Source organism: Prinia subflava, chromosome 6 (genome assembly GCF_021018805.1).
Source record: "Prinia subflava isolate CZ2003 ecotype Zambia chromosome 6, Cam_Psub_1.2, whole genome shotgun sequence".
Taxonomy (NCBI): Eukaryota; Metazoa; Chordata; class Aves; order Passeriformes; family Cisticolidae; genus Prinia; species Prinia subflava.
The window spans coordinates 31,394,757-31,411,307 of record NC_086252.1 but is presented as its reverse complement, the minus strand read 5'-3'; the positions used below and the strand labels follow the sequence as shown (position 1 = coordinate 31,411,307).

The following is a 16,551-nucleotide window of genomic DNA, read 5'->3' as shown; positions in this document are numbered from 1 at the left end:
CCTGGATTTATCGTGACATTATTTCATGTGGTACTGATGTCAGGATAACTTATGTACAGACCCTTGGTTGTCTGTCTTCATGTTTTAGTAAAACAGAATAAACTAATCAGTCATTGAATTCTCTGGAGTTTCCAAACCTTTCAGAAATTTGAGAACAATTGTAATTAGGAAATTTTCAGTCAGTTTTTTTCAGACTGGTTTTGTGTGAATTATGCAGGGTTGGTGACTTTGTAAGACATCTTCTTTACAGAGGCTTCCTCACATTCTCCTTTAATATAGCCAGAATGCCTTTTATTCTACTGATGTCCTCAGATCAATAACATGGCTCTTCAGGGCTGCAATTTGTGCCCAGCTGAGAGCTTTTCACATGATACTACTGTTTGTTTCAAATTAAATGAGAATTTCTTTGAAGTAAGGACTCTACCTCTCTGCATGTCTTTGTGAAGTGTCAGAGGTCCCTGAACCTCCTTGTGGTGAAGGCACCAAGATAATAAATAAAACAAATCCATCAGCTGTGCAGATGGACAGGCCTAAGGACTAGCTATTGTTTTCTTTTGCAGAATTTCTGACTCTAGGTAGCAAAAATTTAAAAAAAATAAGTATGTTTGTGGCTCTTAGTTAACATTTGAGCTATCTGTGAAAAAAATCGTCATGTGGTGTGACCATCAACTATCACATTATCCAGCATGAAGAAATATTGATTAGAATGGGACTTCCACTTTAATTACTATGACTATTTTTGAAGACTGTTATGCTCTGTGTTTACATGGGATTTTGATACAGTCTTTTACCTGAGAACCTCCATACATTTTGCAAGCATTCGTTTGATTTATGCATTTCAGGAGTGAACTGAATCCAAGTTCAGAGAGAGGTATAATTACTGTCCAGCAAAGCCTGGCTTTTCAAGAGCTCTGACTCACTTTTCTGGTCTGATTGATTGAGTAAATTTTCTTCTAACTTTAGAACAAAGGCTTTCATTTATGTCTCTCACAGTATTTGCCATTCCAAGGGGTTTTTCACCCCTTGTGAAGGACTTGAAAGAAGAGCCTTAGGGCTGTCTATTTTATTTGTGGTCCTCTCAGGAATTTTAAGGGAAAGTTCTTTTTTTGAGTGAACTGGTTTTGGTAGGATTAGTTAATGAGGCACAATGCTGTAAATCCTGTTGGCAAATGACATGTAGGAGAGAAGATAAAACAGGAGTAACATTCTGTACTCGTTTGGATTTGGGCAGCACATTAGTGTCACCCCTGGGGTCAAAATGCATGGTTTGGAGCCCTGCTGTTCAGTGTCCTGGGTTATTTATGCCATTTCTCACAGAATGGTTCAGCCATAACCAGGGACAGCTCTTTAGCCAGACAACTTCATTTTTTCTAGAATACTCAGCACTGTGATCCAGTGTCATTGGAGATTTCCACTGCTGGGGTTCCTAAAAGAATATATGCAAAATAAAGGAAATAAAGGAAATAAATATAGAAAGCTGCAGACACTACCATGTTCTGTAATTGGTAACCTGAAACCAAACAACTGTCTATGAAGTGCTATTCCTTTTTATTCAAAATGAATGCTTGAAATATTTTCTCTTTAAAAGGAGCTGCTGTTAATTCCACAGTTCACAGTCTGATTTGCCTTCCCAAACAGCAGCTCTAATAATACTGTCCTAAACTCCATCAATCCCACCCAGCCACGCTCCTAAAATAGCTTAGTAAGCTCTTCAAATGAGGCTTCATTAATTTTGCAGAACATACCAGAGGACATTCACTAGTGCTGTATATCTCCATTTCCTGTGGAGTCAATTAAAATAGAGCTACGTTTTTCTGAATAAGCGAAGCATTTTTTTTATGATAGCATAACCTTCTTCTGCAGTCATGTTTACTTCCTACTTCATAAAATTCAGAGATCCGTAATGAATTTCTCAGGCATTAACTGAGGATCAGGGAAGTTCTTTTGTGTTTCCTTTAGGCTTAATTTAGAAATTTTCTTCTGCTTTTTACATTGTTATAATAAAATTGTTTCATTTAATTAAGTAGAAATCTCTTGCATGGGTTTTAAATAATCTGAGAGAATCAGCACTCAGTCTATTGAATCTTGTTACGAATAGTAGAAAATTTAGAACTTTTTTTTTTACTCAAGGCTCATGTAATAATTGTGTATTTCTTGGTAATTTTGCAAGTTTTGATACAAGCAAATGCAAAGCATTTTTCATAGAAATCCAAATTAATTTCAGATTTTTTTTTCTTGAGTTGTTTTAGATTATTTTTCTCACAAGAAATGATAAATCAAGTGAGTGGAAAAAGGAAAAAGTTGCAACAGTTCATCCCATGATGTTTTAAATGTTTTGCAAGCGGACCTGCTTAGCTTTAACCCTTCTAACATTCAATTCAGAAGAAAATTCAGGATTCTGCCACGCAGCATGAATGACACAGAATATGGACTGTCTTAAAATATTCATAACTTTGTCCATCCAGTCACCAGAAATAGAGGCCAGTACAGAAGTTTTGTTGGAATCACTTCTAAGGAGACAGGTGAATATGATGTCCAACAAAATCTTTTGGTTATTTGCAAAATTTTACTTTGGCATATGGCCAAAAAATGGATGTATTGAATGAGGTAAGCATGCTGTAGGGCATAAATTGGTAATTTTGAAGCTCATGAGGCAAATCAGCAAAACTTCTGTGTTGTTTGTGTGTTGTAATAAGGATACACTAATTAATTTAACATGCTGGTTCTCCCTACAGATGTATTAAATTCTCAGTGTGTTTGCTAACTGCTTATTTCTCTGTCATTGCAGATACAGCAGTGGTGTATAAAACCAGGAATGGACATGTTGTTGAACTGAATGTAGAAACAAATACAACTACATTATTACTGGAAAACACAACTTTTGTAAGTGATATATATTATCTGCTTCTTTCTCTGTGGAGGTCTGCTAACATTTTTTTCTTGTAACTGGAAGGAGAGAGTACAATACATAAAATTTAGAGGAAATATGTTCATAACCTAGACTATATGTAAGTGAAAAATATATTGCATTCCTTTGTCAGTGCATGATTTCTGAATGATTTGTTGTTTAATTTGACCTATAAATAACCAAGATGTTGGAGAATTTCCTGTTGGCTGTGCTTTGTTCAGACCATCTGAAGGATGGATCATGCTTGGCATATGTGTTGGGGAATCCACCTGATGTCTGTTAGGAAAAAATATTTCATAAAATGTGGGAATTATAATTAAATGTTGAGAGTTTTCACTATTAGAAAAGGGGGAAAATTGTTTAAGATTCATAGGAATATTTCCCTTAAGGGAAGTAAATATGCAAAGAAAAATGTCATGTTAATCTCTGGTTTAGTTGTTTCTCTGTGCTTTAATGGTGGACTAAATGATGGGAGATTATTCCTCTTGACCAGTAAAGGGAATACACATGAATGGTTTCTGACTAGCAGTAATTGCTAAGAAGTATTTTAATCTTTTAGTCTGCATTTTCTTTTGCTTTGCTTGGCACTGTTATTCTCAGGGATAGCACTTACATTATACCCTCTAATTCTCGTTTATCAGGGTTTTGCAGCATAATTGTGTGGCTTGTCAATCTTTCCTCATAAATACTCCATGCAGACCACTGGCTGTTATTGTTAATCCCTGTACCTTTAATTTAATAAAATCTTTTACACCTGCAGACTCGAAAGGATGATTCATTTTCATCAGTGCTCTTTGGCAAAGGCTGATTTTATTCCTGGTCTGTTCCTGGCCTTTGCTGATAGAGATTCCTCTTTTCAAAGCATAAAGCCTCTGGTGACCTTTACTTCTAACTCCTCAAACAAGAGAGAGGAGAGTAGAACTTCAGGAGAAAGAATTTGATGCCGATTTCCTAGGTCAGTGTAGAGATGGAGGAGGATGGAGGAGAGAATTACATTTTAATAGGGGAGGTGTGTGTGACTCTCCCTCTGTGAGCTGCACCTTTCCATATGCTGGGATGTGCCTCAGGGTAGCTCTTAGCCCAAAAAAGACACAGTTAAAAGTGGGTGGAAGGGTGAATTTCTGTAAAGTACAAACCCTAAAGGATTAAAAAGCACTTTCCCTGTCACCCACTTATTCAAGTGTGTGTGAGCCCTTGCCTGGCCAGTCTGTGTCAGGCCTGTGGTGCCTCCAGTGCAAAATTTGGACACGAGCAGCTGCTTGGGCATCCCTGGCTGTAAACGTGACCTTGATGACCAGCCCTGAGTCTCTTCACAAGTGAACTCGTCCACTTCTGGCTGGAAGTGCTGGCCTGTGCTGTGGGGTGTGATGCCAGCAGGAAAAGCCAGGTTTTGGGGCCATTCTGCCCCACCAGCCCTGCCAGGTGACAATGGGGTGGGAAGGGCAGGCTCTCCGCACTGCCAGTGTCACCTCATTCTGCAAAGCTGCTCTTCTCTGGGCTTTTATGGAACTGCTTCATCCTCCAGTCACACAAACCTGGTGAGCTCTAGACACCAGATACCTTCCTTTAATTAGAAATGTGTGAAACTGATGCAAAATAGATAATATTCAAGCAACCATTTAGCAATTAGGGGTGGAAAGAATAAAAACCTAAGTATATTGTTTTTTCCTGCAGAGCTCTTCTCTTTACACAGCCAAAATTTGAGTATTATAATTTAAAAAAGTCAATTCTGGCCATTGGAGGAAGTATAATAAAAAGCTGAAAACAGAGTTTTCAGCAAGTTTATTGGTTTATGTTTGGAAGAGAATGGTGGGAAATGTTCTGTTGACACAGCAGCCAACAATCCTAACGTGGTAACACTACTGAGGCAGGCTGAAATCAAAAGCTGTCCTGTTCTTCTGAGCTTGACTGTCCCCAGATTTGCACTGCTAAATGTAATCTTCTAAAGTTAGACACCTGGATCATTAATCAAACATTTTCCTCGCTCAGTGTCACATCTGCTTAATCATCGGTGCATAATTAGGATGGTGGTGGTTTAATGACTCTGCAGAGATGTCTTGGATTAATAAAGAATACAGCAGAGATCCAACATAGGCAGTGAGAATGCAAGTTCCTTCTTTTTTCCCTATCAAAGGGTTTTAGTCATGGAAGAATCACCTTTTGATGGGAGTTATTAGTCTGATCTCAGTCTGCATTTGCTCTCCTGTTTGCCTTTGCTCAAGCAGCCACAGAAATGACAGGATTTTCCTAGTAATGTTGATAATTGTCCATGGAAAACCGAACTGCTGTGATAAACTCCTTGTGCAGAGGCAAGGGGCAGGTAATGACTCTTTGGCACCCCTGACTGGACTGTGTTTGAATCAGCAGCTCAGAGATTTTCTTTTTTCCCCTCGTTGCTCAGCCCCTGAAGCAATCTTCCACTGGGCACAGATCACTGGCTCTTCTTTTGCATCCTAGAGGCTGCCACTCTCCTGCAAAGTACACATCATTTATCCTTCTCTGTGTAGATTATTGTGTAGATGCCAGATATCTCTAATGAGGATCTGCTGTGCTCACTATAGTAGGTGTAGCATCAAAAAACCAGACTGCAGAGGTTTTTTTAAAGCCATTATGTTAACATATATAAAGATATCCAAATCCCCCAACCTTTAAAAGTTGGAGGAAGGGAGCAAGGCTAGTGCTTTGCCATTCTAGGATGCCCATTTCTCTTACACAGGGGAACTATCTATTCCAAGTTCTTGTATTAAAGTACTTTTCTCCAGTATAATCAGGTTTTATTTAGAAGTAGAAGAAATTCTTGCACTTCATTTGTCCTTCTGGAACAGAAACCTTTTTCTGTAATCAACTAGTAAAACAGTCTGGCCTTTATATAATTAAACTATCAGCAAAGCTGTATTGTGTGTAACAAATAAAATGCCATAAGTGAAAAGGGTAGGTTGCAAAGCACAAAGAATATCTGTTAACATCTCTGGGTGTTACAATTTAAGGATGTTTCCTAATACCCATTTTCCTCTGACTGTATCCATACAGTGCCTCCTGTTTCAGCTGTCTAATAAACAGTTAATATCCTTAGCCAGAGGCATATCAACATTCACAGCTGGAGGCTGGGCAAGTCTCCTGTTAAGAGGAGCCAGAAAAAGCCCCAGACATTAATCACTGTATGGCATCCTGGTGTTGGAGATGCTGCCTCCACACATGATTACAATCTGCTCTCTGCCATCTATCTGGGCTGCCTATCACCCTGATCCTAGGTGACAAGCCTACCAGTTTGTCAGCATTTGTCAATACTTTATTGCACTTTACACTTCCAAAATCAGTGGCATTTAGCTAAGAAATGTCAGTATTTAGCAAGCATTTTATTTACTGCTTTTGCCATCAGCTGTTCTGTGAGGTCACAGGTAAGAGCAGGTTGCCAGTTCACACACAGCCCTCCTGGAGAGGAGAGTGTGGATGCTTCAGCTCAGGGAAATTTGTCCATCTGGTTCCTTATTCTAGCTCAGCTTCCCAAGTCTCTTTTATAACCCTTAAACACAAAACGAAATGGAAAAAGCAAGCACAGAGAGGACAGAAAATGTGTGTAGGGACTGTGTGCTCTGGTATGGAACTTTCCAAATGTGTTGAATTCTCTGAAAGAAGCCTGCACAAGTTCTGCCTTTATTTCTCCCTTTAAAAAAAGCTACAATGATTATGAAAGTGACTTTTGTTAGCCCTCAGTTTCACTGCTCTTTCGGAGCATGTATTCAGGGTGTACACACCCTAACAAACAGGTTCCTCTGACAGAAATGAGTCTACTGGGACTCCTCCAGTCTTTTGAGTGTGGATGACGGGAGGTATTTTGAATCTGGTGATTTGTTTTCAATGCCAGGCAATACAAGTGGAATTGTTTTTGGTTTGTGAGCTCTAGAATAGGGTCCTGTATTTACTCCAGCTTTCCCTTAGCTGTACACTTCGGACCCTTCTAACACCCAGTAATTCCTGGCTTGCTGTGCCCCTTGATTTCTGTGCCTTTGTGCCCTTCCGCAGCTCTTTGCAAGCTCAAAGGGAAACTGCATCCTGGTGCACAGCAAACGAGTATTGCTGAGGTTCAGAGCTGTTTCCAGAGGCTTGTCAGGAGCCTGTTGTGTTGTTGTGTTACTGTGGCCCGTGCTGTACACAGAGGTGCAGAGGGAAGGACCTTGCTGCCTGCTCCTGGGGACAGAGCAGGAGCAGTCCTGGCTCCGGGGTCACGGTCAGGCTGTGGCACTCCAGCTGTGAAAGCCCTGGCAGCCAAAAGCAGAGAGTGAGAGCTCCAGTCTGAGCAGAGCTTTGGCAGGGACCTGCCACCGCGGGGCCTGACGGTAAAAGAGGGACTCCAGAGACATTTTCTGAGTAGCGAGCAGGTCAGGGCAGGAAGCAGGAACCCCCCAAGTTTATTTACAAAGTCACTTATATACATTTCCTATAATGTCCATCCATTGGAGGATGGAATCCCCACCTTCCAATCCACACTGGTCAAGCTAACCATCAATCATCTTTCTCCTCTCAACTAGAAATATGTAAACAATGAAAGACAGTTAGCAAAACATGGCCAGTGTTTACATTACCAGGCAGGAGAGAAGCTGCACATTCTCTTTCAATGTGAGCACTTGACACACAGGAAAAAACCTCATGGCAACAGGGACCCTCTTGTGGTGTTTTACAGAGCGTTGTTCACAAACAGCCCCACTTATTCTCTTCTTTTTGATACTTTGTTTTGTTTTGTTTTGTGCTCCCCACCACCACACCCCTCCGTCTTTGACAGGAAACTCAGTGCAGCATCATCATGCAATTAACAGTTCCTTTGTTGATTAACGTAGATTTAATTGCAGGAGTAGTTTACATGCTTATATTTTAAGACCCTTGCATAAGAGATTAATGAAAGGGTGAATAATAGTAAATGCATTAAATAACATTATATAACCACATAAATATGAATAGTTGTTGCCACACTGGATATTTAATGACCCACACGTGTTGTAAATAGGAGGTTATGAATATTGTAACATTCTCTTAACTCTCCTATGCTCCTCTAAGTGTCCAAAAACCCTCCTCAGCACAGCCCTAAAAACCTGGAGGGGTTTTTATCAGGAAGGGTTTATTGCTGCAGTGCACCACTGTGCATCGAGGTGGGAAAGCCTGACAGATGGAAGGGTTTGCAGTCACTGTGGTTTGGTGGTGGCCATTGGTTTTTGTCCAAGTGAAGGAGGTTTCACCATAAAAAATGTGAAACTGTCAGGTTATGGCAATTCTATGTGGGATTTCTCTAAATAATATTCCTGGTAAGACTGTTCCTTGATATAGTTAAGGGTTAACCATGTCAATATTCCTGGAAAATGTGAGGGGAAAAGTTCAGATTGATTGGTTAGAGGTTATTGTCTATCAGGGAGGCCATGGTGCAAGGCTCGTGGTTGTTTCATGTCCATTTTTATGTCCTACATTTCCAAGTGGGTTTGGGGAATTTGGTTCCTGTTTTTGAGAGCCACCTATGTACAGCATGGAAGTCAGCTGAGATCATGTTTTAAGGCACATTTGTCTTTTAAACTGGACAAGAAATTTGAGGGTTAACAGTTCCAACACCTGCCCTTGCAGCATTTTTGGGTCTAGATTAAATGCTCAGGTGACACAAGAAGCACCACATTAAGAAACGTAACCTTGGAAACTCCAATTTTTCATCATTCCAATGATAGCACATTTTTCTAATTATAACCTGTCTTTCTCAGAGTTTCCCTGCTTTCAGTGCTACCAGCCTTACTCTTCTGCTGGGCTCCACTCTCTGCTGCTTTCTCATGGTCCATCTTCTCCTTTCAGTCACAGCAGTGGCAGTGAAGGAGCATCCCATTGTTCCCTGGGTTTCTGTGCCTCCCAAGGGAACTGTGGATTGCCAAATGCCTTCTCCTCTTGCAGCTCCTCTAATTCCATCCTACCTCACTCCTTTTATGCATTTTGGCCAATATCTCTCTGATAAGCTGAGGTAGATAACTGAGAGTGCTGATGATTTCCCATCCTGCTACACCACTAAGTTAAATTTCTGATACAGATGTAGGTGTGCAGTAGAGAGATGTGTAATTTCCTAGGTAATGGTGTTCCCACCAACCCTAAAGTAACATTCTTGAAGGTCTTAAAATATTTCATTCTGGGTGAAGAACAAAAGAAAAAAATAAAAACAACAAAAACTAAAGCCTAAATGTGTGTTAAGGGAGCATTAAACAAAAACTGGAGAAGGAGAATAGGAGTATGGAAGATGAAAGGTTCTAGGGAAAATAGAAGCACAAGAAACTGAAACAGCAGGAGGGGTAAAAACACCAGACCCAACAAATAAGTGAACATTTCTTTAAATCAGTTTTAACTGTGATACATTATTTCACTTAAAACCATCCAACTGAAACTATGGAAAAAGAATATTTTAACACGTCAAGTAAACATGTTACAAAAATACTTTTACAACTCTGGGCTAGACTGCATTACAGATAACTTCATCTGTTTGCTCTATACCATGTTTTTGAAAGATTATGAATAAGGCACTGCTTTAAATGTCATAGTAGTTAAAATCCACAAAACCAGTAAACCCAACATTTTATAGTATGTGAAAGATGAAGAGAGATGCCAGTACATCAGTAGCTCAGAACTAGAAACAGGAGAAATAGAAAGAGCTGATACTAGGGGCCCCTGCTGAGGATGCATAGCCTGAAATTTCTCTTAAACACAATCATGACAGGTGTTTCTGTTAAGAGGAAAACACACATAACATGCAAAGTTAGAAAAAGACAGAACTATTGACACTGGAAATCAAGCTTGAGAATATATTGCTCACTGGAATTCTGTTCCATTTTAATCAGCCATTTGGAAAGGTGGAAAAGGCCAGTTCTTCTTTTCCATGCAAAACTACATTTTAGCAATTCTTGAAAGGTGGATGAGAGAGGGAAACTGGAAAGCTGAAGGACAAAAGCCTGTTCAAATTCTTTCTGTCTTTTTGCCTGGATGTGGCTTTTACTGTTGCAATCTATGGTGGCAGTGAGACCACTGAGGTCATCACGTCATGCATCACTGTCAGGAGAAGAATTAAAACTCTTATCACATGAGGTATTTCAAAGAAACCTAGAAATACAATGTTCCATATGGTTAGACCTGATTTTACAGTCAGTGGGGGATTTGGTCGAGTGAGGAATGAAACATCAGGTATAAGGATCATTTATGTCTGAAAAAGTGAAATTATGTCAAATGCAGCGATATAGGAAAAGCGGATGGCAGGTGTGTGAATGAAGCAGGGAAGACAGTGCACAAGTGTTAAAAGCCCCTCCATTTATTTTGTCTCAGAATAGTATGGACTGTAACCAATTTAAGGATTACAGCAATTTCTCCAGTCCAAGTGTTTTCTGGTTGCATAGAGATGATGTTTTCCATAGGGATTTCAACTTGATGGGGCTGGGTAGAGGGATATAAGGAAATTCCCTTTTTCCTTGTGTTCTGCCTTGCCTCTGCTGGGTTTGGAAGGGGATTAGGGTGTGCATGGAGTGCACAGTGTTGGATACCCCAGTCCCTAACCAGCTGACACTGAGCAGTGATGCAGAGGGAAACCAGCCCTGCTTCTGCATCCCTGGACCATGCCTAATTAGGCAGCTCTCTTTCTCCCAATTTCAGAGCCTTTAATGAAGGCTAAATAGTTCCTGACAAAGCAAGAATCTTGAAAAGTTGTGGATATGCAGACCCGTGGAACAACCATCCTCCAGATTTTTGATAACAAGACACCTGAGGGTTTTTAATTCCCAGTGTGTTTCCAGTGTGGTATTTCCCCAACATTTCCTTTTAAACTCAAAAATGTGTTCTCCTGAGAAGAGAACAAACCCTTGGGGTCAGAGTCCTCACAAGCTTCTTTTTAATGAATAAAAATACCTAATCCCTGTAGAGACTGGCCCAACAGATGATCTCCCAGATGTTTGTATGGCATACATCTCATCTCCTACATGAAATTTTCTTTTAAGCCCCTCACCAGCTGATCTAATCTCCTCAGCCATGGTTCATGAAATCCCTTACACGTGGTTGTAAGGGAGAAAAAAAAAAAGAATTCTGTTTTTTGTTTTAGTGTCTCACAGATTGTGGGTTTACTTCCACGTTAGGCAGGAGGAATGAGTCAGGTGATAGCTTAAAATTCCTGTTCTTCATGTATAAGGGCTTCTGTGCACATAAATAGGCAGTTCCTATTAATTCCTATGAATTAATTGCCAAATTTGTGCTTGTCTTTACCCAAAAAACCCTCCAAAACCAGAATTCTAAGGAAATTGTAATCCCTTTAGGTCACTTAAATCTCTCTGCAATTCTACTAGAATTAAACGCCTATTTCATTCAAGGTTTGATTGTAAATCCAACTTAAATAAATATTTTTTATGATAATTTAAAGAAATTAGCGTTGCTGTCAACTTTGGCAATGAACACAAGATGTCTGCTGGTCTAATTTTCAGTTTCTTATTTCTGAGGTGAGACAATAAAAAGTATGAAACAGCTTTGTACTCCTTTTACCAAGAATTATGCTGTTACACTAACAAAAAAAAAAAACCAACTGTTTTGCCCAAACCCACTACCATACAGTTTTTGGCACCAAATGTGCATCATGTGTCCAGAAGCAAATAAAATTTTGCAGGTGAGTGCAAGCTGAATAAACAAGGTCAGTGGGATTCAAAAGACTTTAAATCCCAAATCCACATCTCTGTGTACTTGAATATGCAAGTAGTTCTTGCTGGTGTTGCCTGGAACTGCCAATAGCTGGCAGCTGAGCTGCTCAGGTGTTTGCAGCAAGATTCTCATTTCCTCTGTGGTGCCATAATCAGGAGCTGCAGGTTTGTGCTAAATGTGTGAAATGGTAGGAGCTGCACTCCCTGGGAGTGAATTTGGAAACTTGCCTGGGTTATGTGGTGCTGAATGCTGAGGTAGTGGGGCAATAATTAATAAACTGCTAGAAAGAAGACAAATTTCACGTCTGAAAATATTTTCAGTGACGTGCCAGGAAAAGGGAATGTTACTCATAGATTAACATTAACACAGTCTCTGCTTCAAGATGATTAGCTCATAAAAGCAACTTTGGGCACAGTAGAAATCTGTTCTGGATGCTTTGTAGATACAGAAGGATGGTTTTAAGGTGTGTTGTCTTTTATTTTTCCTTCTTTCTCAAGACTGCAGATTTATCTTCTGACTTTTGATTCTGTTACGCTGCTGAATCAAAGAGTTTATCGTCAAAAATATTTTCCCACTAATTCTTTTGGATAGCTTGATTCTAACTATATTACCTAGGAACCGGAGTTTAACCTGTATATCAAAATGTATCATCTTTTCAGTTTATTGGAAGCTTTTTTTTTAGGTTTAGCTCCTTAGCTACTCTGAATGTAATAGTTTGTGGCTTCCTGCTTGTGTACCTTTAAACCCCTGTTGAATTCATTAGTTTAGCAGTGGGATTAGGCTGAGCAGAAGAAGATGCTTAAGAAATAAAATAGTGGATAGATCTTGTTCTACATAGCTATTTTTTAATTTGTTTTCATTTTGTGGCTTTATGGTTCTGTTATCTTTTTGCTGTCCTACATTTTTTATTCTTATCTGCATTTTTCATTTCTTCCTTTTCATTTAATTCTGAAAATAGATGTCTTGAGATTAATTTAAAATTATTTCCTTCAGTACCCTGTAAAGCACATTCCTGTCTTTCTCATGCGATAGATTCAGTAAATTATTTTTTGACATCAACATTACCCTTGATAAAATTACAATCTTGAATTCAATTGGGTGTCATGTAGTCTTGAGTGGATATAAAGCATTATTAGTTTCATAATTCTACCTTGTGTTTCACTTTGCTGTCTGCTAAGAACTTTCTTTATTTTAAGAAAGGATTTTGCTTTGGTTCAAGTTGTTTTGCAAAATATTTGTATGTTTGTTGTCAAAAGAAAAGCTGTAGAGACAGTGAACACCTATTTTTTTTCTTGCATGTTATCTTTAAGGCTAACCTGGTGATGAGTCTCCCTTTAAATCATTCCAACCAAAGTGTCTTCTTTAATTCTCTGGGAATGAATTGGTTATAGTTGTTATCCTTTAGCTTAGTGCTTGTAGTGATGATGATAAAACTCATCAGCCTCTTAATTGGTATTTAGTGTTGAATCCAGATTTTTCTGTTGCCATGGTACTGATACCAGACTTAGAATTATTTGAGTCCTTCTTTAGTGAAAATTACATTGGTTTTTTAAACCAAATCTGTCTTACAAATGGGAAGTTGTTAAATGAGCTGTAGGGAAATTTGGACAAGGGGATCTTATTAATTTCCTGTTTCAAACTCACTTTTGCTGTTACTTCATTGCAGGTAACCTTCAAAGCATCAAGATACTCAGTTTCACCAGACCTAAGATTTGTTCTTCTTGCATATGATGTTAAACAGGTAAGCCAACCCTTCCTAATCAAAGAGCCTCTAAATCAAACTCCAAAAACCTCTTTGTTTTCTATGCTTCATTTGCAATTCCACATGATATAATATGACTTGTGCCCTTGATTTCTCTTCCTAAAACCTTCTGATTCAATGATGGGGAAGTTTGGATTTGGATGTGTGTGGGGGCATTGCCTGGTTCTCAGGAGGGTGAATTGCCGTGGCTCCTCTGAAGTGCTGTGCTGGTTTTGGCAGTAAAGGTTTTCTAACCCTTAGACTGCTCTGTTACTAACTTTTTATGTGAAATTTTGATATTTTTGATATTCCTTCTGTTTTAAAGACCTGCACTGGTCATTTACAGACCATACAAAAAAAGTCTAGGCTGATTCATGTCATGGAATTTTTATTGAAGTGTGATAGTCTATAAGCCTGTATAATGCAGTGCATCCATTGTTTCTTACAGCATTTAGAGATTTTGGAGGCTGTTACATTGTCAAAAAGAGTTTTGATCGATAATACCATGTAGAGTTTTCTAAAATAAATCTTGAAACACTGAAAGGAAAGAAAAAAAAGTTTTACGAAATGCCTCTGTGTATATTGGTGCTTGTAGAAAAAGTGTTACTGAAATATGAACTGCTCTTCATGAAAGAATAGTTCTGGATTGATGAACTCAGTGGTTATTTGAGGAAGTTTGGGTTGTTTTGTTTGTTCTTACAGTGTTGATATAAAGTGATTTGTTAACTTGGTATTCAAGTAGAGTTTTCATCTACCAGTTCTGCTGGATTCCAGGTCAGGCTTTCCTTACAGTATGCACATATCAATAGGAAAGAGCTGCTGTTGTTCAGGTCACTGCTTTTTTTGATGAAGGGTTCTGGTTTTATTCCTGTCTGAAAAATGCTTGCTCATTGCTGCTTCCCTTCTTGGTTGCTTCTTATTTTGTGAAAGAGTTTAATAATCCATACTACTGACTTAAATTTCTCATTTGTTCTGTTGAATTTTTGATTTTGTATGGGGTTTTTTTCCCCTTTGTTTGAGATTTTCTTGGTACTAACATATATAGCTGCTACAGATGAATAAGGAAAATGGGAAAGTATCCACCACACCTTATTACATCTAAATGTGTTAATACCAGGGATGAATCCCAGCCCCATGATAAAGATGGTTCATTGGCATGCAGAGAGCTCTCAGTGCATGCTGATTCTATTAGTTCATGGTAGAACCCTCTTTCTGTATTTCAGTCTTGGTTTTGTTGCAAAAAGAAACTTTTCCGTCCTTTCACGGTGAAGTTACGTAGAGCAAAGAGGTTTGCAGCATTTATATTTTCCATCCAGAGGTTTTCTTTGCTCAACTGTATTGACAACAAGTATTTAGAATGAGAAATGAGCAGGGCTTGGCAAGCAGAGTGTGGTGGTAGTCCTGGGTGGCTTTGGATGAGCCTTGTGTTGCTTGGACTGCCCCAGGCAAGCTCGTGGTTTCAAAGCAGAAATTCACTGTGATTGTCCTGCCTTCCACGAGTGGTGGTGGTGGTCCTAGAGCTCATAGAGCTGCATGTTGTCACTCAGATGTGAATAATACCCTAGCTCCTGAATGTGCTGCTTAAGGTGGAAGGAAGAAGCACCAAAAATCATGTAAGACAATTTATTCAGATGTTGCAAAAAATATTATTGTGAATAACTGGGGAAAATTCTTTTTCCCCTCAAACTGTTATGACTCTTGAGACATTTGTTAGACTGGTAAAGCACTCTTGTTTCCTCCATACCAGTTGGAGAAAAGGCATGCAATGCCTTGGAAAGACTGTGTACTTCTTCTTAACTAGTTATTCTGAATTACATCAAGGATTAAGTTATTGTTCATAATTCTTGCAGTTTAGGATTTTTTTTTCCTCAGTAAAGCCAGACCTACTGCATCTAGATGAGAGGAAATCTGCCTGTCTACCTGTTTTTTCTCCCCAGCTGCTAAATGTAAATTCTTACATGTATTGACTATAAAATTAAAATCAGTACTAAGCAGCATAACGTAATTGGAGAGTTTCCAATTAGTTTCAGTACAACCAGGCCGGATTCTTTCATCATGCCTCTTTTGAATGTAACTTTTTATGAAACTGAGGATTTGATTATTGTCAAAGTTACAGCACATGGTTAAGTCTAATAATACCCAGTTCAAAGAACCAAAAGTAACTTATTATAAATATTTAGTTGATCTCTCCATCTGCTATAAACTGTCACAGATCTCTGGACCTTACTAGCTATATTTGCCCCTTGTTTTTCCTTCTTTGTTAAGATTTAGGTGTATAATTGTCCTGCAACATATTTGACGGCATTTCTGCTTTTGAAGACTGTCAAGACTTTGGTTTTTTAAAGTTATAATGGTTGTTTACATTCATCAATCTGTGTTCTTCATAACATACAGTAATACAGCTGGAACAGATTTATTAATCAACAGTTTTATAAATAAGCTAGTGTGTCTCAGCTGAGCAGATTGGAGGAAAATAGAGACAAATACTTCTTCAAGACGTTTTGTCATGAAATTGTAATTAGAAACAAGGTTATTCTGATGTTTGGATTAAAAATAAATGTTGAGTTAAATTAAATAGTTGAATATTTATTTTACTGTTTGTCAGCATTTTCTTTAATCTATTTTATACTTGGAATGGCAAACTTTAATTAAATTTGCAGTTGTTTCAGCACAATTAAGAATATCCTCTGTGCATAACGAAACATAAATCTGCATGAAAATAAGCCATCTTTGAATACAAAAGTAATAATTGAATGGATCATTTGAATTACATTTAATACAAGGGTGCAAACCATTTCATGTGGCATAGCAGCTGGTTTGATATAGCTGTATGAAAATGTTATGGAAGAAAATGCTTTTGCTAAGGAATTGGAGGTGCTGTACATTGATTTCTGGACATCAGGCTCCCTGCTTCTCCTTGCCAGCAGGTCCCAGAACAAGCCCTGGGGCTGTCTGGTGTTCCCTGTTGGGACACAAGGCAGTGATGATTGCAGAGCTCCTTTCTGAGTGTTCTTTGGTGCAGTACTCATCATTCTCCACACTTCTGGATTGCTTTTCATCAATTCTCCAAGGCTTGTGCCTCTGCCAAAGCCTCCACGGCTCAGCTGCAGCGTGCAGGGTCTTTCTGTCTGTAGCTCACCAGAACCTGGTCGGTGCCACTGAAAAGGTCTCGTTGTGCAAGGCAGCAGATCAGAAATAGAAACTGGTTTGGGAAATG

General features: G+C 38.9%; 1 protein-coding gene across 2 annotated transcripts in view; it reads left to right on the top strand.

Moving 5' to 3' along the window:
- The window catches only part of DPP10 (dipeptidyl peptidase like 10), a 429,398-nt gene that overhangs the window by 298,854 nt on the left and 113,993 nt on the right, over window positions 1–16,551 (top strand). For both annotated transcript variants that reach the window (XM_063400940.1, XM_063400939.1), the window contains exons 4-5: window positions 2,789–2,883; window positions 13,260–13,334. In XM_063400940.1, the coding sequence (XP_063257010.1) occupies window positions 2,789–2,883; window positions 13,260–13,334 (170 nt within the window). The remainder of the gene's footprint in view (window positions 1–2,788; window positions 2,884–13,259; window positions 13,335–16,551) is intronic.